Source organism: Oxyura jamaicensis, chromosome 1 (assembly GCF_011077185.1).
Source record: "Oxyura jamaicensis isolate SHBP4307 breed ruddy duck chromosome 1, BPBGC_Ojam_1.0, whole genome shotgun sequence".
Classification (NCBI taxonomy): Eukaryota; Metazoa; Chordata; class Aves; order Anseriformes; family Anatidae; genus Oxyura; species Oxyura jamaicensis.
Genome location: NC_048893.1, coordinates 108750691 through 108777837, shown reverse-complemented (window position 1 = coordinate 108777837; position 27147 = coordinate 108750691). Strand labels below are relative to the sequence as shown.

The 27147-nt window shown below is 39.5% G+C and overlaps 1 protein-coding gene and 1 long non-coding RNA gene across 3 annotated transcripts; one reads left to right on the top strand and one right to left on the bottom strand.

Moving 5' to 3' along the window:
• Positions 1 to 22396, bottom strand: IFNAR1 (interferon alpha and beta receptor subunit 1). Of its 2 annotated transcripts, XM_035315663.1 has the most exons (11): positions 22208 to 22394; positions 14179 to 14299; positions 13208 to 13401; positions 11566 to 11723; positions 10294 to 10441; positions 9217 to 9331; positions 8177 to 8379; positions 6838 to 6992; positions 6556 to 6703; positions 4260 to 4414; positions 1 to 1584 (listed from the first exon to the last, which is right to left on the bottom strand). In XM_035315663.1, the coding sequence occupies exons 1-11, from the start codon at positions 22290 to 22292 to the stop codon at positions 1360 to 1362; spliced, it is 1707 nt and encodes a 568-aa protein (XP_035171554.1). In that variant the 5' UTR covers positions 22293 to 22394; the 3' UTR covers positions 1 to 1359. The 2 variants fall into 2 exon arrangements, with proteins under 2 accessions (XP_035171554.1, XP_035171555.1); XM_035315664.1 differs by lacking the exon at positions 4260 to 4414 and having other exon boundaries at positions 1 to 1586; positions 22208 to 22396.
• On the top strand, positions 15885 to 26299 carry LOC118160724. The gene is made up of 4 exons (XR_004747646.1): positions 15885 to 16031; positions 16282 to 16287; positions 22886 to 22890; positions 26287 to 26299. It is a non-coding gene; the product is annotated as an uncharacterized LOC118160724 (long non-coding RNA).
• The last annotated feature ends 848 nt before the right edge of the window (positions 26300 to 27147 follow it).

Here is a 27147-nt window from a genome sequence, read left to right as displayed (position 1 = left end):
AAAGTGTTTAAAGAAGTAAATGTGCAAAATTTATTATGTTCTTCAATGAACACAGTAACAAAGTTTATAAAATTAGATCATATTTGAAAATAAAAAAAACATTTAAACATCAACAATTACATGTTAGACAACAAGCAACATAAAAACAATTTACTCTAAGTCAATTTCTTCATAAGAAATGAACTATTTTAAAAATCAGTTCAAAAGAAAAGTGGCATGCCAAGTGAAACAACATTGCAGCATCTTTTTATTTTGTACATGGAAATGTTTGTTGACAGAATGAGACCGAGTTGAAAAAACTTTAAATGACAAGCGTCCTCACCATGCTGTTAGAAGACATTTCCTAGATTCAGCTTGGATAATTCTAATTACAGAAATAAGTTCCTTTGTTAAAGGAGATTCACATTTGCAAGTCCAATTCAAATAGAAGTGTTTTATGCTTCTGGTTGTCTAGCCATGAGAGAGAAGAAAAAAATATTCTTCTTAATGTGCCTTATCATTAAAGCATTTTTCAAAGTATTATTTAAAGTATTCATGAGTTTCTTCCTGCAGTGTATATCTAGCTTGGACGCTTGTCATCCTAAATACAGGGCAATACAATTTGACTATACCTCTATTTACAAAGAGCTTCCACTGTGAAATTTTTCTTTACAGTGGAGTAAGCCTCTTTCCTGACTCTTCCCCTCCCCCTTGCCCAGGTTACCAAGTGCTGTAGGAGAAGAGCACCCTGATGCAGGGACACAGCTTCACGAACACAAAAGCAGGCATCGGAAGCATCTGATAGCCGTGGCCACTAAAGTTTACAAGGATGCTCAGAGGAGCTGCCTCATTGAGACTGTTGTTTTCTCTGCATCCTTTGCTCTGGACCTGCTGAACCAAAAACCACTGCCCCCAAGGGGCTGGAAGAGAATATCACAGTTCTTACATTTGTATCTGGCATCAGTTTTCTTCTGCCTGTGTAAACACTGTAAGACTCAATACTGTAATGTAAGTATTCTTTCAAAGTACACACTGGCACTCAAAGCCTTCTTGTGGAACACAGTAGGCTTTCACTGAGGTTATTAGGTTCAAGTATATGAAGTGTACAAATTTGTTCCTCTTTATTCAGATGGTATTCTTTTTATCACAGGATGAATATTCAGTCAAAATGGTATAAGATAACAGAAGTCAAATGTGTTTCAACTTCAGTCAGCTTGCAGCAGAGGTGTGCAACTTTCCACTAACCCAGTGGAGATTTGGAAACTTCAGCACAAATATCCCAGAGCCATCCTGTTTTCATTAGTCTGAGACTTTCATAATAAAAAGTTTAAGTGTCTATTATGCTGCCAGTCCCACATATGATTTTTTTTTCCTTAAAAGTTATATTATTTCCTTTTCTAGCATTCCATCTGATCCTTTGCTCCCTGAGGTATCATCATCATTAGAGTAATTCCCTGAGTCTCGACTGCTCTGTTTAGAATGTTTGTAGTCTTTGAAATCAGTTTGATTTACTTCTTCTAGGATACTTTCAATAACGTAACAACTTTCTATTGGTTCTTCTGCAGTGGGCAGATACGGGCTGCCAAAGAGCTCTTCTCCAAAACCCTGCAAAAAGAGAAGAAAAAAGAGATGAATATTCATGTCTAACATCTAAACAATGACTCCATTTAACATCAAAGTTGTACAAATCTAGATGATCACATTCAATAGCATCATAAGGTTTTCTACCTATTAAACACTGTTTCCCTAAGTTCACAAATGAAAAGTTACAATGAAGTTTAGCTGCGTTTATATAACCAAATACTGAAGAATGATTACAGCGTTTTAACCTCTTTTGCTGTTTTCAGCCGTCAATCACCTATATAACTGCAGTATTTCTTTGACTCTAGCCTTGTGAGGAAATAAAGGAAAACCCTAACTCACAAGATTTTCAATGATCACGTGGTAGCATGTGGATGACAGATGCGTTCGCAAAGTCGACGAGTGATTATTAGTTATTAAGGAAAGTTTGAATGACGAAAGAGAAAGCAAGCTGCAGCAGCATGATACCAACCCCTTGTACAGCTCTCAACAGCATATTGCTGACTACCCTATATGCCTTAAATCTAAAAAGCAGTTCTTTAAATCAAATCCACTAGAAAAATTCTCAGTCAAATATGCATCATATCAATCGTGTTACCAGTATTTTACCAAATAAAAGAGCTAAAATTACCAAATAAAAGAGCTAAAATGTTGCTTTACGTACTAATCAGATTCAGATTTGCCCTTGCAAATGATGAGACCAATTCACAATTATAACTTTACTCAGAAAGTCAGAAAGCTCTGTACGCTACATATCCTAAGGGTGTCAGTGAGAAGGAGAAACATTAGGAAGGTCACACACTGCTCAAGTCAACATTCTGGGAGACACTGAAGAAAGCACAGTGATGAGCAGCTCTTGCTACGTTTCAAAACATACCTACATTGACACGTTGCTCTGATCATCCGAGAACGGGATCACTAAGTACTATGCCAAGCAAAGCCAGAAATTGCATAACATCTGCCTTTGAGACTTGAATCACCTAGATTGCTAGGTCAGGGGATGGTAGAAGCGTTTGCAAAGACTGGAGTTTCATTTTCATGTCCTGAATTTTACAGGACAGGCAATAATGACTGTTCTTTGACCACATGGACTCTCAGATCATAAAAATACATGGAAGAAGCATCAGAAAAGCAACATGGCTTTCACAGAATACACAAGGATGGAAGGACACTCCCAACTCTTTCCAGCTTCTTGAGATAGATATGGTTTCTGTTTATTTTAGTGACGTTTCATGCAATTCTCTTCTATGAACACGCCCATGACCCATATAATGATTCCTGTATCCACAAAGGCTTATGGCTAGGAGATCTGCAGGTCCTCTGTCTGAAGATGTTTTTGTTTTGAACCTGACTCCTACGAAATCTATTTGATGTCCTCTTTCTAACAATGAAAGAGCCAGACAATATCTATCAACCCCTATTCATAGAATCTCTGAATGGTTTGGGTTGGAAGGGACCTTTAAAGATCATCTAGTCCACCCCTCCTGCCATGGGCAGGGACACCTCCCACCAGACAAGGTTGCCCAAAGCCCCATCCAGCCTGGCCTTGAACACCTCCAGGGATGGGGCATCCGCAGCTTCTCTGGGAAAACTGTGCCAGGGCCTCACCACACTCATTATAAAGATTTCTCCCCAGTGTAAATCTATCCCCTCTCAGTTTAAAGCCACTGCCCCTTGTCCTGTCACTACAAACCTTGGTGGAAAAGTCATGTGTGTGTCCCCCTACCTCCCGCATCTTTCAATACATAAAGGGAGCTTATACAAAAAGCCATAATGAGGTCTCCACAGAGCCTTCCCTTCTCTGCACTAAACAACCCCAACTCTCTCAGCTCCTCTTCACAGGAGAGGTGCTCCAGCCCTCCCATCATTTTCAGGGCCCTCCTCTGGACCCACTCTAACAGGCCCATGTGCTTCTTGTACTGAAGCTCCAGACCTGGGTGCAGCACTCCAGGTGAGGTCTCATGAGAGCAAAGCAGAGAGGATGAATCCCCTCCATGCACTTGCTGGACACACTTCTTTTTAAGCAACTCAGGATTTTAAGCCTGGCTTTCTGGGCTGTAAGTGCAAATTGCCAGCTCATACCCAGTTTTTCCATCCAGCTATATCCCCAGGTCCTTAGTCCTTCTTTGCATGGCTGCTGCCAATCAATTCCCCTCTCCAGGCTACTCGTGCTTTCCTTCCAAGGAAGCCTTCAGAGAAACTACTGAGGTTTAATGCAACAATGGAGGAAGGCAATCCAGAAGCAACAAAAACCAAATGCTATGCAGCAAGAAAATAATTGCAAGCTCTTAATTGAAAGGAAGCAAGTAAGACAGAGTAGTCATTTTACACCATGCACCAACAGGGAGAAGGCAAAAAGGCTGGAGCACACTGTCCCAGATAACATGATGGGAAAACAATTCTGGTCTCAAATTGCAGGGCAAAAGTACATACACATACAGGGTAAATACATGACTGGAATAAAAAAAAAAAAGGTTAGCAACTATTCTGCACAAATAATTAAAATGTTTGCTAATTGCAGAATCCAAGAAGTTGATACCACACTTTTTTTTCTTTAGGAATACCTGCACTTTGTTGAAACATGTATAATTAATCTATAAGACCATAGGATAACAAAGAAACACTTTCTAAAATATTTTATATTATTTTTTCTAAAAGTAAGTCTACTTAATAAATGAGAAAAATCAGTCTTGTCTCACCTCTATGTTCAGAGGAGGCTTGCATGATGGAAAGAACACATACTTGATTTTATTATAGGCTTGATACAGGCAAAAAATGAACAGTACAGCCACAACCAAGACAGCAATCAGGGCAGTTACAAACGTTGCTAAAATGATCAGAGGTAACTTTTTATCTAAAAAAGTGAATGTAAAAAAAAAAAAGGCAAAAACAAACATTCAGTCTAGGTATTCATAAACCACACAGATTAAGACAGGTGACCCCCCAAAAATCTGCTACAGTATTTATCATAAAATTTCACATTCCTTCACTGCTATACCCAGACATGATGATAATTAGGAAAACAGTGTAATTCTGTATCTTACATATTTTTATTAGAAGCACAGCCCAAGAGATTTATCAAATATACACATGCATTTGCATACAGGATCAGAACCAAGGTCTGATTGTTCCCTCCCTCTCTGACAGCAGGGCAGAAAGGCTGTGCAGTTACCATGAAGCACCTGGTGCATGTAAATCTATTACCACCCTATGGCTTGTGTGCAGGTTTTAGCCTCAAAGAATATGTAACTGATAGAGATACAGGAGTAAGAATTTCCATAGCTTATGGAAAGAGAACGGGCAATTAAAACTGTGAAGTTGGCCCATGTTTCCATAGCCAGGGAATGATTAGACTGGCCAGACTTGCGGGGTCTTCAGGGGCACAAAAGCACTCGGGATTGTTTCTTGGACAGGAAAGGAACTCCAGTGCTAAGATTTGGATGACTACAGCCCAGCCAGTAGGGAGAAAAAGGATCTTCTAGCAAGCAGCTCATCTATTCCTCTTAGATGCTTACCTAGGAAGAAATCAGCCCCAAGGATGTTCCAACTATTTTCTACACCAGTAGTCTAGACGCTAACTCAGCACAAGTTTTTATGCTGTCAGTATAGAAAGGTGAGATGAATTTCGCCTCAGTGCTCAAACACAGTCCTGTATTGCTGTGTCACCCCAGGAACTATGGAAGGGCTTCTAACAGACTAGACTCAGTTCTAAGATTTACGGCTGGGACCTTGTGGTAGAAGTACGCAAGGCAGAATCCATCTTTTGAGAGCAGAATATTCTCGTCAATGAAGCCCTTTATCTGAATTGGTATAAGCTATTCACTGTGTAAGTTAAGGAATTTTGCAAGCTTCCTTCTCACTGTCTCTGTTCTACTTGGCAACACACTCTCTGGCTCAAACTAAAGGGAGTTTGAACGCACTAAAATAGCAGACACCAGGAGATGCTTTACAAATAAACAGGAAGCGACAATCAGTTCTTTTTAATCTCTATTTCAAGTTAGTACAAGCAATCAAAGGAAAAAGAATTCCACCCTGCAATATACGAACATATGGGAAATACAGGGCATGATCTGTGAGACCGTCTCTCTCAGTAGAGAGTCTTGAATGTACTGCTTGGTGTTAGATACATTAATTATAAAAGAAGGGGGAAGAATACCACCTAATCAGCAAAATAGTTGAAGAATTTGCCTTGTGAAGCTTAAAAAAGTAAGATCTAATTCTTCTTAGGCTTGATAAAGGCAAAAAAAACGAGGACTACAAATACTAATAAATCATTTGAGCTTATGAGGTGAGAAAGTAATAGCACAATTATTGAATTTTCTTAGCTTTAAATCCGTTTGGATATTTATTCATTTTTCTAGTGTTAGAGGCTCTTAATAGAAGATAACTGGCCAAATTAAATTCAACAGATTATCATATCCTAGTGTTTGGAGCGAGTGTAATCCATCTTCAAACCCCTTTTCATTTTGCACAAATGCTTTTACCTATGATGAGTCTGAGTGTCTTCATCTACAGTTTGTCCCCTCACACTTTAGCACAGGATCTTTTTTTAATTAATTCATAGACTAATCAAGAGAATTTCAAGAATAAAATGTTCTTGAAAGTATAGTATTCAGTGATACCCTGCACCCTTCTAAACATATGTAGGAAGTGACTGAAATTAAAGCTTGCCTATGAACAAGTCATTGTAGAGAACTCAGTTTAATTTGCAATCGTTACAGTTATTAATCTGAGAATTTCTAAACTGAGGTATGTTGTGGAATAACAAATGTCATTTTGTTCAGGTCAGGCCGGAAGCCATATTAGCATAACGCAAGAGAACACAGAGCAGCAGAGTGACAGACTGCTGATATGATCTCTGGTCAAATGGGTGCTAACTTGATAAGGACATTAAGTCATATTGCAAGTATTTCCTAATTAATGAGATCTGCAAAGGCCTATGAACCGTTAACAATTTTGATTCCATGGGCATGACAAGTCCTAAACAATTCCTACCTCCAGGTGTTTTGATACATTCCTCTTTGCTGAAGGGACTGCTTTTGTTGTAAGCTTCTGAAAATGCTTTTACTTTTACACAGTACTGTGTTGAAGGTGTTAGATCAGAGATTGTCGCTATTGTCTGTTTTATCTCTTTCACTTCCTCCTGAAAAAGAAAATTTGGAGGAGTAAAACACACACAAACATTACAGGTGCCACTCAAATAGAACAGAGTTTTAGCCTCTGCTGAAAAAGTAATTCTGTAAGAAGTTGGACACCATTCATTTAACTAGTTCATACCTCATTATCTGATGAATTCTTCCAATACACAATCTGGTAAGATAAGTAATAATGCTCCGTCATGATTTTATCTTCAGGTCCTCCTGGAGGAGAAATCTGTACATGAAGCAAAACATCACTGATGTCCACTTTTACAGCAGGAGGGCCAATTTCATCTTAAGACACACACAAAAAAAAGAGTCAAAACCAAGACAAAGAATACAAATAAACATATTGACTGAAATATTGCAATTTAAGCCAGTGACTTTTTTAAAAAAACATATTTAAAAAGCTGACTTGACTAACAGCTTTATTTAGAATCAGGTCCTGTGAAATATTTCAATTATTTTCTCTTTGCATGTTCATATCTTGTTTTTGCAAGTTTCAGTGGCATGAAATAAGCAGGCAATAGGATTCACTCTGTGCTAATCAAAGCGAAACTACGGAATGCTTCTTAATTTGATCAGGACATGGGTCCTCTTTTTCACATATATCCTCTTCCACTTACTTTTAGTTAATATTGAGAAGCTTTTAAGCTTTTGGTTTCAATTGTATAATTGTCACTATTATTTAATTACAAAAAGCTTTGAGAAGGGTAAGCTGACCTACGGAATAGCTATTGATTCCATCTTTAATATGGAAGGAAATGGAATATTACACTCTACATGTTAAACATTTCTTGACCTTGAAAACTGATAACTTTTTATCAAGTCAAATATTTTAGTAAGCTTGCATTTCTTGCGACCCCAAAATATGCAAAACAAATTACAAATGCTATAATTTCACATTGGAAAGCATTACATATTTTGATGGATGTTACAGTGATTTAAGACATCGCTTTTTTCATTAAGTTCTTCAGAGTTGAAGCTCAGTGTTTGTGTAGTACTGCTTCAGCACGGAATTCAGGTGTGCACTGGGCAGGGATAGAGAGCAAGGAGGAGATGAAGGCAGATGCATGAGGAAACAGAGGCACTGGTTTCCAACCTTATGTCTTTGAAACCAGTTCTTGGTATCTCAGAAAAATAGCGCCAATGGCAAAAGTCAGATAAGGAATATTTGTAGTATAATCTCACAAGTTGATTAATGCAATAGACAACTAGATTATAAAATGCCATAAAATGCTTTGAGTTTCAATTTTGCAAGACGAGTGCTATGATTTTAAATACAGGGAAATAAAACAACTGTGCTGAGTAGAGAAGACCAAGGAAAAACTCCAGTGTAACTCGAAGAGGCCAGGACTCCTAGCAGAGTTTCTGTAGGGAAACTTATTTCATCAATCCAGGAAGCTTTTTTGTGCAAATACCAGCATTAAGTTCAAGTTAGTTAAGAAATGAAATTATTTAATAAAACATCTCCTTACTTATTCTGAGAGGATCTATTATTACTTCATTAGACAAGCATGATTTATTATATTGATTCATGGCCTGCACGCGGAGATAATAAAATCCAGAAGTAATAGTGATGATAGATGTGAAATTGCATTCTGTGTTCGTGATGTTTTCACATCTGGGTACATTGAGCCACTTCACAGAGTAATCATCATGAAGTTTCTTTAGATAACCACTGCAAAAGATATTATAAAGTTTTTATACGGGGTCCACAAATTCCAAAGCAGCACATTCACATTTAGAATACTTCATACAAAAAATTAAGAGACCTATTCTTCCAAAAATAAAGAAAACTGTATTTTCCAGTTATTACTGAAACAATGAAGCCAATTGGATCAGGAAATACAAACCAGTGCCTTAATCAATCCTCACTAGAAAAAAATTTACATTTGATTTTAAAGTTTTAAAAATTCAAACTAAGATTTTTCAAATAGCCCTATGAAGTTGATTATTTTTTTATGTCATACTAAGGGAATTCCAAAAGAATGCTACTTTTTAATGAGGTATCTCTCAACATTTAGATGCTAGTCACAATGTTTGTGCTACACACAAAGATAAAGACATAAAAATATAGATTTATAGACATGACAGTTTTCTTTTTAACGTTGGAATCTGACCAGAAATAATTAACTATGGTGACAATTGAAACCTTGAAAAACAGCATTTTGCTCACTACTTCTAGTTATCTAATTTCTTCAGATTTAAAGATACAAAGAAATGCAAACTTGATATTTTATAAAAATGCTACTTAGCATGTATATAGTCCCTTTCATGAAGTATTTAACACCCTTAAAATAAGTCTAGTATTCTGACATTATATAACAATGTTATCTGCAATCCTTTCAAAGCCACACTATGTCCAGATGACGTATCCAATGTTACACTGAATATGTTAAGCCATGTTTGTGAAGTATTTCTATTTAGCTTCCAGTAAGTGTTTGTAAAATACAATAGATAACATTTAGAACTACATAATTAGTTTATACAGAGATATGGAAATTGTTTAACTCACATGAGATACTGTACGGTGTAGCTCACATGTTGTTTATACGGATTATTCCAATGCAGATGAAATTTCATGTTCAAAGCAAAAACTTTCAGATTTGCTGGACAAAATAAGTCATTTACTGCATAAAACGGAAGAAAAAAGGGAAGGAAATCCAGAGTTACTAAAAAGCTTTACAGCAATTTCTCACCGAGTGGTCAGTTGTTCAGCAATTTCACACTGGGCAGTTATCACATAAATGATGGCACACATACAGTAAGAAAAAAAATAAAAATTGCCTGTTTTCATTATAATTATAGTAAAGTAATACACTGTATATGTCAGAGAATTTAAGTCTTTAATATTACAAGCATCAGTTAAAAAGCAGCATAGGTAAAATTGAGTACAGATGCATTGAGATTTGTGGAAATAAACTGGTCCAGCAATGACTTGCCTAGAAAACCGTGTAAAATACATACAAGTAAGCATGAAGTAGTTTTGATGTACCATGCAATCTAGCATTTGACTTTCTCACTTCCCACACTATATTTCCCCCTAAAATAAATATTTAAAAATACTTAGACACTCAAACAAAATAAAAAAGAGTTTTACATGTCTGAATTTAAACATGTAAGACATTAGTTGCAAGCAAACTGCCACCTAGCCATTCTTCAGAATCTGGAAGAACAAAGTCACCAAGGCTTACGTGAAAGACATTTTTTTAAGCTTGGCTCAAGATTGTGTGTGTTCATTTACTGCCAAATATACAAAAGTCTTTTGTTCTGCCTACACACACTTCCTTCTGATTCAAAGTCAAATCCAAAAATATCCAGTTTTCCAATATAGAGAAAGTAGTTTTCGCACTCCAAATTAGCGGACAGAATTCGCCTCAGTGAAAACCTTTGTGTACTATTAAAATTATAACACTGATAGGTGACACATTGTATTGATTTAAAACAGAAAATCAAAATAATTGTCAAGACTGCTTTTATACCAAAAGAAGTAGGAACTTGGCATCTCTGTGCATTTCTGCTGTGTTAAAACAATATACTTTCCAAAAGTTTAAATAAGCAATCAATTTAAAATTAAAGTTTCATGTTTTACCTTTACGGGTAGTTTTTACACAATGAGTGGGACTGAATAAGCCTTCTTGAGAGTATAAAGGAAGAGTTGCTTGAACTTTTAAACAATAGGTTGTCTCTGGTGCAAGACCACTGATTGTGTCTGTCGGAAAAATACTTTGACTTCTGACCTGTAAGAAGGAATTGTGAACAAACATATGAACAGCACCTTCCAAATAAGCTGATTTTTAAAGTATCTTATTTTCCCCCAGGTTTCAGCACATTTATATAATATACTCCCCCCAGAAAAGGATAAAATAGGGAACAAAGGATAATATATGGGCTGATTAGTGCTAAAGGGAAGTTTCAAACTTAGCCATGAGACTGAGATACTCCTTTATGCATGAAACCGGGTGTCCACTTGCAGGGTTGCAGCACTGCTGTACATAAAGAAGAGCTTGCCACACATTCAGATACATACTCTGAAGATAAAATAGCGCATTTGTATTTCTCAATTCATTAATCAAACCTGCACCCCTCTCCCTGCTGCTCTCTCCCTGCTTAGCTGACCAGACTTCTCAGTGAAGAATTTTTGCAGGCAGCTTGTACTTGAGGCTTTTTCCCCCCCACTTCGATGTGTAATGACTACATCTTCCAAATGAACATAAACCTCTCTTCAGTTTCTGGCCTAATCTAGCTGGCAACCATTCCCCTAAAAGACTAGAAAGAAAGATTGTTTCTACCTGGGTCCAGAAAATACTGTATCTTCTGTGCAAGATTAAGTCGTGGAAATTAATTCACAATTCTAAGACCTCAGAAGAATCCTTAAACTCTCCTGACATACAATATGAAAACAAAGAACTTCATGACACAGAACTGCACTATGACAGTTAGTCAGGCTCTTATCTCTCCCCTCCCATATCTACACTCCATTGTAAATGCTTCTTCCCATTACCCTGAAGGCTTCTTTCCACTTCCCTTCCCTGTTCCTCTTAGTTGATGGTAGCTGCTGCTCCAACTTATCTGAGATGGTTTCACTTGGTTCCTCATGCATTAGGCTCCAGCATTTAACAGAAATATAAAACTTGTATCACAAAGCATCAAACAAAGTCCTCTAGTTGAAAAAAAAAAAAAAAAAAAAAAACAACCAACCAAAAAAAAAGAAACCTCAATTTCCCAATTGCATAGCAACAGTTATACTGAGTTACAGAATTAAACAGTTACATAGTTAAACAGTTCAATCTTAGAACATGAAGCAATTAAGTACATCTTTGGCAGCTGAGATCAAAAAGCAAAAATCAAAATGTAATCATACCTCTGCATCTGATGAATTTTCCCAGATAACTAGATTATATTTAAAACTCAACTGAGATATCCACATTTTTCGGACCTGATTTGCTTCTGGAGGAGAAACTTGAATTTTAATGACACCATTTATGGACTGCAAATTTATTTCTGGGGCACCAATCTGAGCTGCAAATATTAAAAGAAAAAGAAGTGAGGAAGAATACTTAAAGAAAAACTACCCAGAAAGTAACTTACATTAATAAACCCACAGTAACTGCATATAGTACCTTATTTTGACTTGGACAGGTACACTCTTTGCTGGGTAAAAACCTGGGTGAATGGCCAGGCCCAGAGAGCGGTGGTGAATGGAGTTTAGTGACAGGTCCTGCACTTTGGCCACAATAACCCCATGCAATGCTACAGGCTTGGGGCATAGTGTCTGGAAAGCTGTGCAGAGGAAAAGGATCTGTGGGTGCTGATTGATGCTCACCTGAACATGAGCCAGTGTGCCCAGGTGGCCAAGAAGGCCAACAGCATCCTGGCTTGTATCAGGAATACTGCAGCCACCAGGATCAGGGAGGTGATCGTCCCCCTGTACTCAGCTCCTGTGAGGCTGCACCTCAAGAGCTGTGTTCAGCTTTGGACTCCTCACTACAAGAAGGGCATGGAGGCCCTGGAACATGCCCAAAGAGCTACGAAGCTGGTGAGGGGCCTGGAACACAAGTTCTGTGAGGAGCAGGGCTGAGGGAACTGGAGTTGTTTAGTCTGGAGAAGAGGCAGCTCAGGGGAGACCTTATTGATCTCTGAAACTACCTGAAAGGAAGGTGTGGGGAGCTGGGGGTTGACCTATTCTCACAGATAACTAGTGGTAGGACTAGAGGGAATGGCCTCAAGTTCTGCCAGAGGATGTTCAGGTTGGAAATTAGGAGAAATTATTTCTCATAAAAAAGTGGTTAGGCACTGGAACAAGTTGTCCAGGGAAAGTGGTTGAGTCAACATCCCCGGAGACATTTAAAGGAAAGTTGCATGTAGTACTTAGGGACATGGTTTAGTGGGTAATATTGGTGGTAGGTGTATGGTTGAACTAGATGATCTTAAAGGTCTTTTCCAACCTTAATGATTCTATGAAAGTCACAGTATTTGCCTATAGGTTGAAAGTTTTACTACTCAGATAGTAACTCACAGAAGTTCAACTACCCCTGTCACCTGGTTCTAAGAACAGTGAGGTTAAAATGCAGTATTACTAATGAACATCTTCCAGGACCTGTAATGAAAATCAGTAACATATTTAAAATAAGCAAGGCAAGAAACCTAGCTCAACCAATCCAACAGACGGAAGGCAACTGTATCATACTATACCATAATGAAAAAATCAGAAGGTCAGTAAAAGACTTCCAGAAAAGTCCACTACATGGAGATTTTTTTTTTAATTAAGTCTAGAAAAGTAGCAACAGAAAACTGTCATAAGAACAGCATCACTTTCAACACTTTTTCCTTCTCAGAAAGGAAAGAATAATAGCATTCTATCACCTGCAAATACCTTGTATTACTTTAAGGTTGAGAAAGTTACTAGTTCACGTTATGAGCAATGGAAACCACATGTATTTTTCCACAGTAAAGTGCCAAAGGACACTTAACTAAAAATGTTGCAGTAAATACAGAGCTCATACCTATAAAATATGGAATCATTTCAAAAACACTAGACCATGGTGACTTGTCTTCCTTTCGTTCAGCCCTTACACGCACAAGATGCTTATCATAGTATTCAGTTATTGCTGAAGAAAAGTCACATTCTGTGTCAGTGACATTTTGACACCCAGGCAACTCCTTCCATTCCGCTTCACTTGTCTTAAGATCACCAAACCTGCAAGGTGAGTAATAAAAGAAATCACACACACAAAAAAACAATTTACAATACAATCTAAGTCTTCAGTATTTTCCTTTTCTTCTCAATGCTATTAAGTGTCACATTGCTTAGCATTTAACACCAATTACACTGGTGTTAGTGGTATCTATTTCATTAGCCTTGAGTTTATATTACCATCTAAGTAATTAATTTAATCTATTAGTTTTTTAGTTTAATCTTATTACCCAAGGATATCAGAATTTGTAGACTGGTAGTTAACATTTGTTTTATTCACTGTGTAATCACGGCGTCTGAGAACAGCATCAAAGAATTGTCAAAATCCGGGTTTATATCCTTAATACATGACCCTAGTCCAGTAAGGATTTTATAAAATCATGTAACTGTTTGTCATTTACATATTGAAAGACAGTTTTTTTTTTTTTAAATCCACAAAATTATACATTAAGAAATCCTAAAATAAATAACTTCTTAAGCAATATTATCTTAGAAGTGCTTTTAAATATTTGCTTGTCAGGATAACATCACAAAATACCAAACATATGTCTATGCATAAGTATTGGTATGTGAAAAAACAAACACAAAGAAAACCAAGCTAACATTTAAAACAAATTATTTTTTGTTCTTATCTGGTCATTAAAATTTGCAGATGAGAAATCTAGATTCATAAATTCATTGACAGCATCAAGAAGCATAGCAATCAATCAATAAATTGATTTGCTCTTCTACACAATTAAGCGTCAGATACTTCTGGCTCTGAATAAAGCTACTACTTACCACTGATACTCTGCTGAAAATGTCACATTGGTATCATTCCCTGTGTAGTTCCACCTTAGAGTGAAATTTGTATTTACAACATAGACCTCAATATCTTGAGGACTCTTCAGATCAGTTTGGCCTGTAAGAAAATAACAAACCTATAAGGATTGGGATAGATGTTTTTTACATAAATTGAGAACCCACTTTTGTTACAAAAAGAGTTATGAAATATCAATAAACATTTCACTGAGTTAAAAACCAAACCAAAACAAAAACCCACCACAACATGCTATGCAAATGACACTTCAACATTATAGCCTAGGAGTTGTGCATCAAGTAGCTTCTTTGCTTATCCGACCATAGAAGCTCTCTCCTCCTTGCTTGAAGTTCTCCCCCCGCTTCCCTTTTAAAAGCACGTACAGATGTAGCATTCAGCGCCTGTAGTTCACGGCCACAGGCTGATTATATGCAGTCGGAATGCCTTTAAACCAGCATTTTGTTGGTTGGATCCAACATCTGGATCTCAGCTGCAAACTGCTAGGGATTAACCCACTGCTGTCATCTCACAGCTGCGGGACAGGTAGAGCTTACCAGCCTTGTTTTATGTCATGCGTTACTGTCCCAAATTCAATGTGCAGCCTCGAACATAAATCCCATTCAGGATCCTGTACCTCACTTAGGGTAATCGTGTCTTTCCTCTTACACAAGGAGCAGCACATAAAACCACTTAAGGAGGGCAGGGGTCAAGTCTCAGGACGCGTATGTGAGTGACCAAAACATCAAGGCCATGGGAAGAGAAGACCTGACTTCTGAAAGGCAGATTGCCAGCAAGAGGAAAGGACGCATGCTAAAATCACCTGCAGGATAACTGTTTTTTTTTTCCACCTTTCAAAAAAATAAAATAAAAAGGCCCTATTTCCTAACTGCCTTATAGTTACCATTAACTTTGAGATACGCAGAGCATCCTAGGTGTTCCCCTTAGCACACAATTCAGCTATCGGAGCACAGCCCAGTAACAATGCCACAGGAGAAGGAATTATTCTGATATTTACGCAAAATGAACGTTATCTGGCAACTCTCAAGGAACATTTTTACTTTGACACCAGTCCCTGGCAGTACTTCAAAACAGTGAGGCTACCAAATTATAACAGGGACAACATTTGGTCTGAAAGTTTTCTAGTAACACTATACTAAACCAGACTCTGGCTTACAGAGCAGATGAAACAGGGAGGAAGAGTCATTCATACACTCAATGCCTGTGTAAATATTTTTTGGTAAATTATCTTAATAAATGGTAAGAGAGAAAAACATCTTTTGAGAGCATAATTTAACTGCTGAGGTTTGAACAGCTTCCAATAACAGACTCAAAACAAGTTTTTGTAGCTCCCCAGCAATAAGCATGCCAGGTTTAAGAGCCTGCTGTGGCAGTGCTAACCAGAAGGCTTTACAACAGGAGGCTCCCGAGGTAGATTCTTTACATGGAGCCTTGAGTGAACTGTAGAAGACAGCGTTAGGTAACATCGTATTAGTTGAGACCCACCGTGCACCTCCAAGAGCTCCAGCACCAGTAAAAAAAAAAAAAGTTATGATGCATGATGATAATTAGTTTCGTTTTCAAATCCTTATCTTAAACGTTGTACGCAGCTTTACAGTAAGAATTATTAAAACCTTTCCATTGGGGTCAGAGAGGAAAAAGAAAGTCTGGTAGCAGAAACAGAATTGTTATGAGATTCTTGTTCTGAACAGCTACGCTATTGCCCCAAGTTTGTTTTTTTAAGCTGATGTCAGACTTCAGCATTTTAAGCTAGGCCAGCTTTTTCTAAAGCTAGTAAATACCACAGCAAATAATCATATCCTGTCTCTGGATACAAGTGACACTTGCTGTTGCTTTTCCGAATGAATTTGTAAAACCTCACGGCACTTGGTATGAATTCAAGCGCTCAAATTAAAATTGGGAAACCTCACAAGATATAGATTTCAGCTAATTATTAAAACCAATGTTTCAGAAGGGTGTTTTTGTCCCTTCCCACCCACTGAACCTCCCCCAAAAGGCTTCGGTCAGACAGCATTTATGAAGACGTTGTAGGACTTTTCCATCCCAGGCATACCCAAGAAAAGGAGCCAACAGTATGACTCTGAAAACCACGTGAAACATTATAGCCATCTACACTACCTAACTATTCTTGTAAAACCATCAGTAAGAAAACTGAGTGCTTCTTTCTCCCCCCCCAAACCTTTAATTTTAACTACTAATTGCGGGGGGCACAGTGGAAGACAGAAGGGAACAGTTGTTGGAAACTGCTACTTACAGTTCAGTGGGGTCATGCCTGCACCCACACACTTTGCCTGCATATAAATCTAAGTAGTATTTTTTTACTCTGTCTAAACATGAAACATGAGAGCATCACACATGTTCAACAGTTGTGCAGAAGCTTAAAATCTCCCCGTCAGCTGGACTAAAACAGTACCCAAATCATCCTTTCAATAGCAGCAAAATGGATAAGGAAGCTCACTGAGAAGAGGACATTAGTTCACTTATGAGTATATATTTTTCCTCCGAGGTTTTATTGTTGGAAAAGTATTTGAAGTTTATCTTACCACAACACAGAGTGTTTCTGCAGTGAAGGCTACTATCAGGAAAGCATAAAGCTTTTTGGGAAATGGACTGATAGCTACCACAAAAGGTGCCAAGCTACCAGCAACACTTCCCTTGTTTGGGGTGGGAATTGATGCTTTCTGAGGCCTATCTGGACAAGCAAATTACTCCGGAGAAGTAAATTACTCTGAATTCTGCTACAACCCTTTTTGATGGTTGGACAGTGAATTCAGAAGGTCTTTATCCCCCAACAATTTTAGTAACAGGCCCAGAAGGCTGTCACGAGCCTCAGATGTGACTGCCTCTTTTCTCTGAGAACTTCCTCTTGCCAGTTTGAACACCGTGGACTCCAGCCTGATGTTCACCCTTTCGCAATCCTCCTTACAAACTGCTGGAACATCCAGAGCTGTCTTCCGTGGCACGTGACAGCCTTTACAGACTGTTAATAAACAGAAACATGCTATTCAGAAACCTGTAAAGTTACCTAAAAAATCATTATAGTGTTAAAAATAACTTGTATCAGTTTCCCAAAGAAAATCTGAGTTTTAATTTTTAAGAAAGCTGTTCAGTGTTATGTTCAACACCATGGCACAAGCGCAAGCATTTGTGGTCAGTGCTCAGCAGTTGCCAAAAAGGGCAAAAGAGGGTGAAAAGGACAACCCCAGGTGTGAAACAGCTCTGTCCTGAAGAATCAGACTGATTCTTCAGCCTGCAAAGCAGCCTGAGAGAAGGACAGGACAGAGCTACGGACACCAGAGGAGCAGCAGGGGAGATGCAAGTGGCAAGACTTCACCGTCTCTGCAACACGAAGCCGGAAAGCACCAGCACAAGCAGCGCTGCTCTACTCAAGAGAATGAAACAGCCGCTTCATTGAATGCTTCGGCTGCGGAATTCCCTCCCTCAGTGCTGTCAACACCAAACTCTTGCCTGGTTTGGGAGCCGAGTCAAACAGAAAGTCTCGGTGCTACAGACTGCTGTAAGGTTATGCTGTCAGCTGTCGCCGTGTGTTTGCTTTTGTGTTGTTTCCTCCTCCGCTGCTACTGCAGACAAACGCTGGACTAGATGGCCTTTTGGCTTCATCTGATGTGAAACAAGGTGGAAAAAAAAAGCTAAAACCCCACAACACCTGCTGTAGATCTCCCTTGAGCATGGTTAGGTACTTTACTCCTTGCCCTTGTTGGAAAAACAGATTGTTGCTTTATAAAGACCTCCCAGTTCTCATAGACAATCATGATAACTCAAACAACGGTCACGAGGATATCAAATTTGATAACTTAAATAACTATTTATTGAAGGTTCCAGGCCCCAATTATTCTGCTTTCATTTGTTCACTCCGTCTTCTGTCGCAGATAAAAGGTACAATCAGAGATCTAGCTTTAAATTTATACTCTGAGGAATCTCTTTGGCTGACTTTTATTAAAAGGTAATGATCATCAATTCCTATTTTAACATCCCCATTTTCCCATCAATTCCCTAATCATTCCTTCATCTGATACAAGCACAGAAACTGAGCTGGAAGAAACCTTGCAAGATCACCTCCAGCTCACACTGGAGAAAGCTGGTGGCCGTTCTGCGTACATCAGAGGTTTATGTAGTGAAGTTTTGTGGCTGCCAGCACTGCATCACTTCTTTTTACAGGCCTCCGTTCTCCTGAAATGTTTCGCTTTCCCTATCGTTTGAGATTAGAGAAAGCCTTCTGTGAATTGGAAGTAAAGAACTCCCAAATCAGATTTCTTAGTAGTTTCTGTTGGCAATCTCGATCTTTACAGACCAGATACAAGTTTCTGTATAGACAGGATGCTTGCTTAGCTGTCATTTATAGTCCTGCAAAACCAGAAGTGTAACATCGATCTCCTCTAAGCACATCTAGCTCATGTCTGTGGATACTAAAGCACACTAATCTTATATTTCTTTATTCTTTCTAAGCATCAGACTTACATACTTGCAAACTAGGTTAAACATGAATAACAAATAGAAACCTAAATGACAACTACAGTTCTTTTCATTTTTCTTTTTAGGTCAAATTTCCCAGCTTTCTGAATGACTTTCATTCTTCTCTTCTGCATTCTCTCCAAACGGTTGTGCTCCCCTGGAACACCGTAATTCAGAAAGTCACAATACTCTGGCAGAGATTTATAAATGGAGCCTGGCTTACAAGAAACATGACCTAACCTTTCCATTCTAATTGACACGACTCTGCCCCAACACTGCCTGGGTTTTCTCCAGTACAGCAATTAAACTTCTAGACAAAAGCTCAAGGCACCATAACACCACAGATCTTTATTTAATTAATTTTTTTTGGGGGGGGGGGGGGGGGCGGGGCTGTAGAACTGATATAACTAACATTTAGACCGTCATTTGTCACCTTCTGCTTGCCTAAGAACAAGGCCCCGGCACAAGTCCTTTCTCGGTGGCAGCAGGCCTTTTTCTGGGACATTTCTCCAGCTTGTTGGGACACTTCTCAGTTCCACTCCGGCTGCTTCAAACAATTGCGAACTCCTCCCGCTCAGTTAAAGGCAGTTTTAATAAGCTTACGCTGTTCTATCACAGACTGTTAGCAAGCATCCCTGTCACACGACGTTGACAGCAAACTGTAACACATTTTAACAAGGTGGAAAATCATACTGTAGTAGTTTAACATACATTATCTTCTCCAGTATGCTTACAAGATTAGTACACAGTATAGATTCAAAAGCAATACTGAGCCAAAAAGACATGCAATCAGAACTCTTCTATCCACACACCTTTCATTTTAAAATAGCAGAAATTCAGGTTGATTTAACATTTGCTCTCGATAACACGGACGTGGCTAGTTGCTCCACACCCATCCCTTCACATAGGAACTCCTACTTCTGGTGTTTTGTGCTCGCTTACCTAAATCAATCACCTACATCCCAGTAAACAATAAATCCTAGAATGCAGGAGTAAGCTCTGTAATGTTTCATTCCCAGAGAGGTTTCATGGTTTTGCAAGAAACCAAATATGCAAAGCAACATTTATTTCAGCATTACTGGGGCTCAGCGGCCTTTGACTGATTCAATGACAAAGACAGAAAGCACGCACTGCTGCCTAAGCTTCCAGTTCCTTATCAACCAAACCACTTTAAATTCCCATCTCAGGGACAATAAATCAAAAAAAAAGAAGCATAAAAAAAAAAATACCCTTTAAAAATCTACTAATCAATTTTCCATGTATTTTAGATTTCCGGTGTTTCCCATGAATAATCCATGTGAATACAGTAAATACTGCCTTCTAGCTCATGGCTGATACAGACAAAGAGAGAGAATTTGTTGAAGATGGCAAGACTCACAATCCACTGCAGTGATTTTCAGATACTCCCATGGAGAGATTTACACTGTCAACAAATTTAAGTTTTTGCTGCCTGAGGAAAAAAGCAGCTGTCTTATAAACTTACTGTGAACCTTTAAAACAGTTTCAAAACGAAAACTGCAAGTTGTCAGATCAAAGTTATTTAAAATAATACAACATTTCACTCAAAAGGAAGTGGGTTTTTTTTTTGGTCTCCTACTTGAATTACAAAGAGAAGTACAGCATGAAAGTATATGTAAGATTACATGTCCTACTTCATGACTGTTATAACGCTGTATTCTAGCAGGCTTTGTAACAGAGGAGATAAGCGTTGAGTTATTTTTTCCTCTGGAAAAAAAAAACAAACCTACTTAAGATGTAAAAATCATATCAAGCCTGTACTTAAACTGAAGTTTTTGAATAACTTCCTCAAGTCCAACAGTCTGGCAAAGATTTCGTATTTGGGACCAGGACTTGGTTTAGGGACAAAGTTGCTTTTGGCATCAGCATGTTTTATTCAAATTTATCCCACCGGATGCACATAAGAAATAGTTAAAGACTAAGAAATTGATTAGCAAATAAAAAAAAAGAAAAGCTGTTTTCTGCTTTCTCACTAGAAAGAAGAGATGAAAAGATTGCCTTATTTTAAAATAGCCTTGACATATAGCTGCTTAAGGCAAATTTTTTCCATGGCAATTCTTCCACTGCCTAGTAAACAGATTTTAGAGTCGTGAAGAAAAATGTTCAATTATCTTTCTTACACACATTTAAAAATATTTTGCCCGCATATTTCAATTAAATTTGTTTTAATTCCAAATGGCACTCGATAGGAGACATTAAAAAAAGTAGTAACATTTTTCCATGTAGAATACCCTTATCTGTAAAGACTTTAACATGAACGCGTATTACAACGGTACCAGCTTACACAGGTGCTAATGTAGATAGTTAGCAACTAATCAGAATCAAACTTTGCATAACAAATCGAAAGTGAGATTTAAGTTCACCTCTAAAATCAAGATTTGTGGCTAATTCATTATTATTATGAATTATATTTTTGGCTAATCTATTAATTTAAAATTAATTCACATTTCTTCACATAAAGCATAACAACACTGGCATTGAGGACAACGTCCCAAGACATTAGACTGCCATGAAAACAAGATATGAAAGGAAAAAACAAACAAACAAAAAACTTACAGCACAACTGCCTATCATCCTTCCCCTGCTGTGTTTTAATAAACTAAAATCAACATTAGTGCCTGACCACCCTCTCGGTGAAGAACTTTTCCTAATATCCAACCTGGGCCTCTCCTGACGAAAAGCCATTTAACAAGAGAAAAAAAATATATATATTAGGTAGAACTGATGGAAAATTTAGCTCAGCCTTTCAGCACAGGAAGGAAAGGAGGCCTATGATGTGTGACAATGAAAAAACATGTAAAGCTGCAACCAAACACATAGCAAGGACAACCCAGCTGTTACTGGGCCCACAGGCAGAGAGGAGCTGTGGAGACCCAGGGTTGTCGCAGGAGCTTTTAGGAGAAGGGGGTAGGTCACTGTAGCAGAACAGAACAACTACTTCTAAACCTACAAGCGGTATAGGGCACGTGAATCGTTTCCTGTAAAGCATGTGGGTTCACCCAAGCAGCTGCAGGTATCACGCCGCTTCCAGTTTGGGGTTGGAATCTGGGGGTGATGCCCAAAGAACGGAGCTACAGATCCAACAAGTGAAAGAACACAAAGAGAAGAGGTCCCGGGCCCTACCACGAACGCAGTGTGGACCCCAAAAACGACCCTCTGGTCTTCTGGATATGCCAAACCCGAGGAATACAGCCTTACAGTGGGCACGGCGCCCAGGCGGCACCCTGCACACGCCAGCCCTCAGCTGTAACACACCCGTACCTCTACCTACCGCAGCCCCTTCCCTCTCCACCGCCCTTCACAACGCCCAGCACCGGGGCAGGAAAGCAAACACCTACCACGTACGACACCCGTCTCTCGAAAGAGCTTCTCCCGCTGCCCAAACACCCACCGCCAACACGTCCCCAGTCCCCGTCCCCCGGTCGCCGCCGAGCCCGGCGGCGGCGAAGCCCCCCTCTCATGGCGGCCGCCGCCCCTCTCATGGCGCCGGCCGGGGCTCACCTGCGCAGCGGCGGGGGGCCGAGGCCAGCAGGCAGCACCACAGCGGCAGCAGCAGAGCCAGGGCCCGGCGGCCCGCTGCCTCCATCCCGCTCCGTTACCGGAAGGCTGCGGGGGCCGCGCATGCGGGCATAACAGGGCGGGGAGGGGCGGAGAGGAAGCTGGCAGGCGCTGCTGACTTTCGGCCGGTGTTTGACAGCGGCGGGCTGGGCGCTGGCTGTTGTCTGGGTGCTGCAGCCGCTGTGGTGTCAGCCTGATAAGGCTCCTGACCCCGAGGCTTCACCGCGCTCTGCCCGTGTTGTCCGGCGGGTGTTATTACAGCCCGGCCCCCGAGGGTCGGTAGAGCCCCTCACGCAGCTCACCAGGCGCCTTTAATCTCTGTTTAACCAGAAGTAATGGGGCTTTGGGCAGCCTGGTCAGGTGGGAGGGGGGTTGGAACCAGGTGGTCTTTAAGGTCCTTTCCAACCCAAACCATTCTGTGGTAAGATTCAAGTTAGGGCACTTGGCTGGGAAGGGGGAAGTCTGCCCTTGACGCAATAGCGAGTGTTGAATGCCGCATCACACACTGCAGACCTAAGAGGAGCTTAGACCCAGCTCACCCTTTTTGCAGGCAAGAAGGTCACATGCCATGATTACAGAGCTTCTCTTTCTCTGTTTCATGGTTTTCATGAGATTGCCCAGCTGCAGTGACTGGGGAGGTAGAAGCGAGGGTTTTCCTTTCGCTTCCTATACCCTCAAAGCAACAAACACCCAAACAGTCACAGCAATGCATTTGGAGATGAGGATTTGAAACTTTACTAAGTTTCTATGTCCTCTCCATCCTAAGCTCTTTAAACATTACATTATTTGTTGCTTTTGGAGATGACAAAGCTTCCAGCCATTCTTCTGTGTAATGAAAATGTTCCTAATCACTGTTGATGACTTTTCTGCTATGAGATGCTGCATATACTTTGAGGATGCCCACTAAGCCTAAGCGCTCCAGTGACACAGATAAAGCTTTGTGTAAATGTAGCTTTGTTTCTTTTGGTCTGTAGCTTTTAAGAATTGCTTGAGGATTGTTACAGGGCAAGATAAAAAAATCAACAAAATTTATCTTGTTCTGGGGTACAAGTGCAGGGAGCCTTCTCAAATCCATGAGGCAGTTGAATCACCTATACCATCTGAGATGGCAAAAATTGATCCAGACAGATTATTTCTGTGGTTTGCATCATTTTCTTTTATGTGATAACCTTTCCACGTTTTGCTTTTCCAAGACAGTCATCAACAGGTAACCACAATGCCAGCTTTGCTTGTTCATCTGCTGCTACTGCTGCTATTTACCTGACATTAAGAATTCTTCTTTTTTAAAATTACAATACAGGTCCTTTTAAAAGAGAACTGAGCCATAAGAATCATATTCTTAGGGACCAGAGAACGCTACTATGCATCCTTCTGATCAGTCACTGAAGACATAAGCCAGTCACACAGCTTCAGAAGATGTGAGTGCTAGTGCAGCGTTACCTTGAAGACAGTCATTAAAGGTGCTTCAGGGAACTGCCTATATCTCAGTCATATTCTATTTCCAAGTGTTCCCCAAAAGGTGAATGAAGGTGAGATCCCGTGAAACCAGTATTGTGAGAAATATCAAAATTAAGTTCATAATAAAAATCCAGTACCTTTTTTTATCTAACGGTGCTTATGAAATCCAGATGCTATCGATTCTTGTCAATGAATGAATGTAAAACCAGTTTGTAAACCATTAACCAACTCAGTGATGTAAAAGTTACACACCTATCTTATCAAAAAGACTGATGATTAAGAAGAGGCTAACACCATTACAGTGAGGTTTTACAAGAGGCTGTGAACAACCATGTCCTTTGAAACACACAGTGTCTAGTGTGCTACAAGTGCCTGTGCCTAGCACAATTTCTTTAAAGAAAAAATAGCTGATGGAGTGTTTGAACAATCAATATACGGTTAATTTCAGGCTTCTATTATTAATTTATTTCCATCAATAAATATACAATGCAACAAATATATAATGCAGAAGTGTATTTATAATGTAGCAGAACTGAGCAAATAACAGATTTTTAGGCTATTGAGTACCACTCAGTGGGGGCCATCACAATCATGATATGATGTAGTCAATAGGCCATCAGCAAGGAGAAGCAGTTTTGTGATGAAGTACCAAAGTAGGATGTGAGCTGTCAAATATCATCGGCTTCACCACAATTTCCTGTGTAATTTTGTGTAAACAGGTGTTCTTTAAGACAAAGGCTATTATTTATCCTTTTTTATGAAGCTGTGAAAAAGAGTATACTAGTAGTGCTGAAGTACCTTTGAAGTCTTAACAAGAGGATTTCAAAGCAACGTTGAGCATAGCTGTAGTACTGCCAGTGCTTTTTGATAAACGGAATGAAAGGGTGATCTTTTATTAGCTTGTAAATATAGAAACACCTTTTTCAGGACACAAGCCTTCCCAGTGGCAGCCAATTTTATCATAGAATGACATTTTTTGTTAGTCTGCTTTTAGTAATTCTCTGGTAATTTTCTAATACTGATATCTTCTGGCCACAGTCCTAACAACAACTAGGGCTCTCTGGATTAGGGACCTAAATGTCATATTGTTATGTGCACAGTGCTCGTGGCCGACACCCACCAAGCCTTCTTCACGATGGACATCACTGATGCTGTGCTTCTCCAGCTGTGGAAGGCACCTACGGTCTTTCAGGGTCAGACTGCGCCTATACGGAGCAGCTCTTCCCCACCATGCGACGGGTGTTATTGCACAGAAACAGCAGACTTCTCCACAAGGGTTGCGCCTCCTTTTCTGGGAAGTATGTGAGTTCAGTGTTTCCTGAAGTGTCTGTCTTCGTTTCTGACGCACACACACTTATAGGAGGAGTCATGCAGACACCTATGTTCTTTTGTGCCTGCCGCCTGTTGCTGCACAGACGTGAGCAATGCCTGCAGGGGGCTGCTGGCAGAGTGCTTTGTACAGGCTCTCGCAGCTTCCTGAGCACCCAAATGCCCTTGAAACCAAGGCAGGGAGCAGGCCGTGGGTGCTGGTGGCAGCGCTTCCCACAGGATGAGAGCAAGACTTTGGACAAGTGAAAATTTTGGTTGCTGAGAGCATGTGACTGCCAGCTCTTGGCTAGTGCAATCATGAAGTGCAAAAAGCTAAGAGATACACCTAGTACATTTTTTCTTCAGTGCTAGTGGGAGGAAAACCGTGCCCCTTAAAGTTATGAGTTGGCTGCAGGAATTATGCAAGATGCATTCTTGCAAGATGTAGAGATTTATGATACTAAAATGATGAGGCTGGTTTAAAACATCTATAAGGCAGAGCTGATAATTATAACACTTGTTCAGTGATGAAAGCCTTACAGAAAACAAACAAAAAAATTCCTTCTGCACTTCAAGAGTGGGCAACTACTGAGAGAAGTAACATGTTATGCTCTAACCTGTAGAAGATAAATGCATGGATAAAACATGATTCTTAGGAAGATATATTGCTTGCAGGTCATTTCTGACCTTGAGTCAGATTTATCCTGTGATGATTTGTTATCTCGTGTGCAGACAGTTTATAGGAAAACATTTTTTATGGCAAATTACTTATATAAGTCACATTTCACAATAACCATTGTGCAGTCTAGACCATGAAATGAACTACAACTAGCTTCATAGTTTTTTACTGCCAGAAATATTTAATAAGCTGATATAAAAGCAACAAAATTTACAGGTTATGTTCTAAGTCTGAATACAACTTCCTCAGTGGTGTTATAGAAGACAGAAACAGACATTGGCGTTGATAAAATCTGTTATAAGAGAAGCTCTATCTCCAGCACACAGGCAACCAAACAGAAGGGAAGACAATGTGCACTCCTGTGGTCACCAAAGACAATCCTAAAACACACGTGTCACAGAGGAAACTAAGCCAGGCAGGCTCCACTGAGTTTATTTCAGTTGGCTGACAGACAAAGGAGAAATCACTTGCTTCTTTCTTCTCATGTCAGCTCTGGAGCCGGATAAAAGAAGCAAATGCAGTATTTCATCTTGCTTTAAAAGTGTAGAAACATATGTTCAGGAAGGAAGGACCTTAGGAAGTCCAGCTCTTTATTGTACTGAAGGCAGCACCAGTTGTATCTATCTCCTTCCTAATGGACATTTGTTTTTAGAGTGAGATTTTCTGCCACTTCTTTGGCAGTATCCCCCATTCTTCTTCGGTTCTCATCGTTAGAAACCTTTTCCTCATGTCTGTCTTGTTGCAGTCTTGTAACTGCTTTCATGTCTGTCATGGACATAGCAAAGAAATAGTTCATTCCTGTTTTCAAAAGTCTTTCGCACATTTGAAGGCTACCATTATGTCACCCTCAGACTTCTTTTTGTCAGGCCACATAATACCAGTTCTTTTCATCCACCTTCATGGAGCATGTTTTTTGGTCCTCCCTCTGACTTTTCTCAGCACTGGATATAGCTCTCCAGCTCTTATTAATGCTACAGAGTGGGAAGGAGTGATTTACATGTTTTGTGGACTGTACTGTGGTTTGTGCACTCTGTGTGGCATTTGCCTCTTTCACAACAGTGAAAAGTTGACTCATTTATAGCCTGACCCACTACAAACCCTGCATTTGTCTCCTTTCACCTAAGCTATTTTTTCTTGTCTGTGGTAGTATCTTGTAAGGTACGGAAAATCTTACTGAAGTCAGAATATAACTTACTGCTTCTGCTTCTGCCTTGTGTAGAAGCTCGCTAATGTACACTGGAAGTAACTATTTTTTTTTTTTTTAATTAATTCATATTCTGAAGCTGATTAATAGCTTCTCTATGTAGCTGGGGAAGCTGAAAACATTACAAATGAAGTATATAGTCAAAAAGACTGCCTGCTTCCTTCCCAGCTCAGAGTTTACACATTTGGGCCCTATTTCTACATTTTTTTGGACAAAGTGTGGTTAGATTGCTGT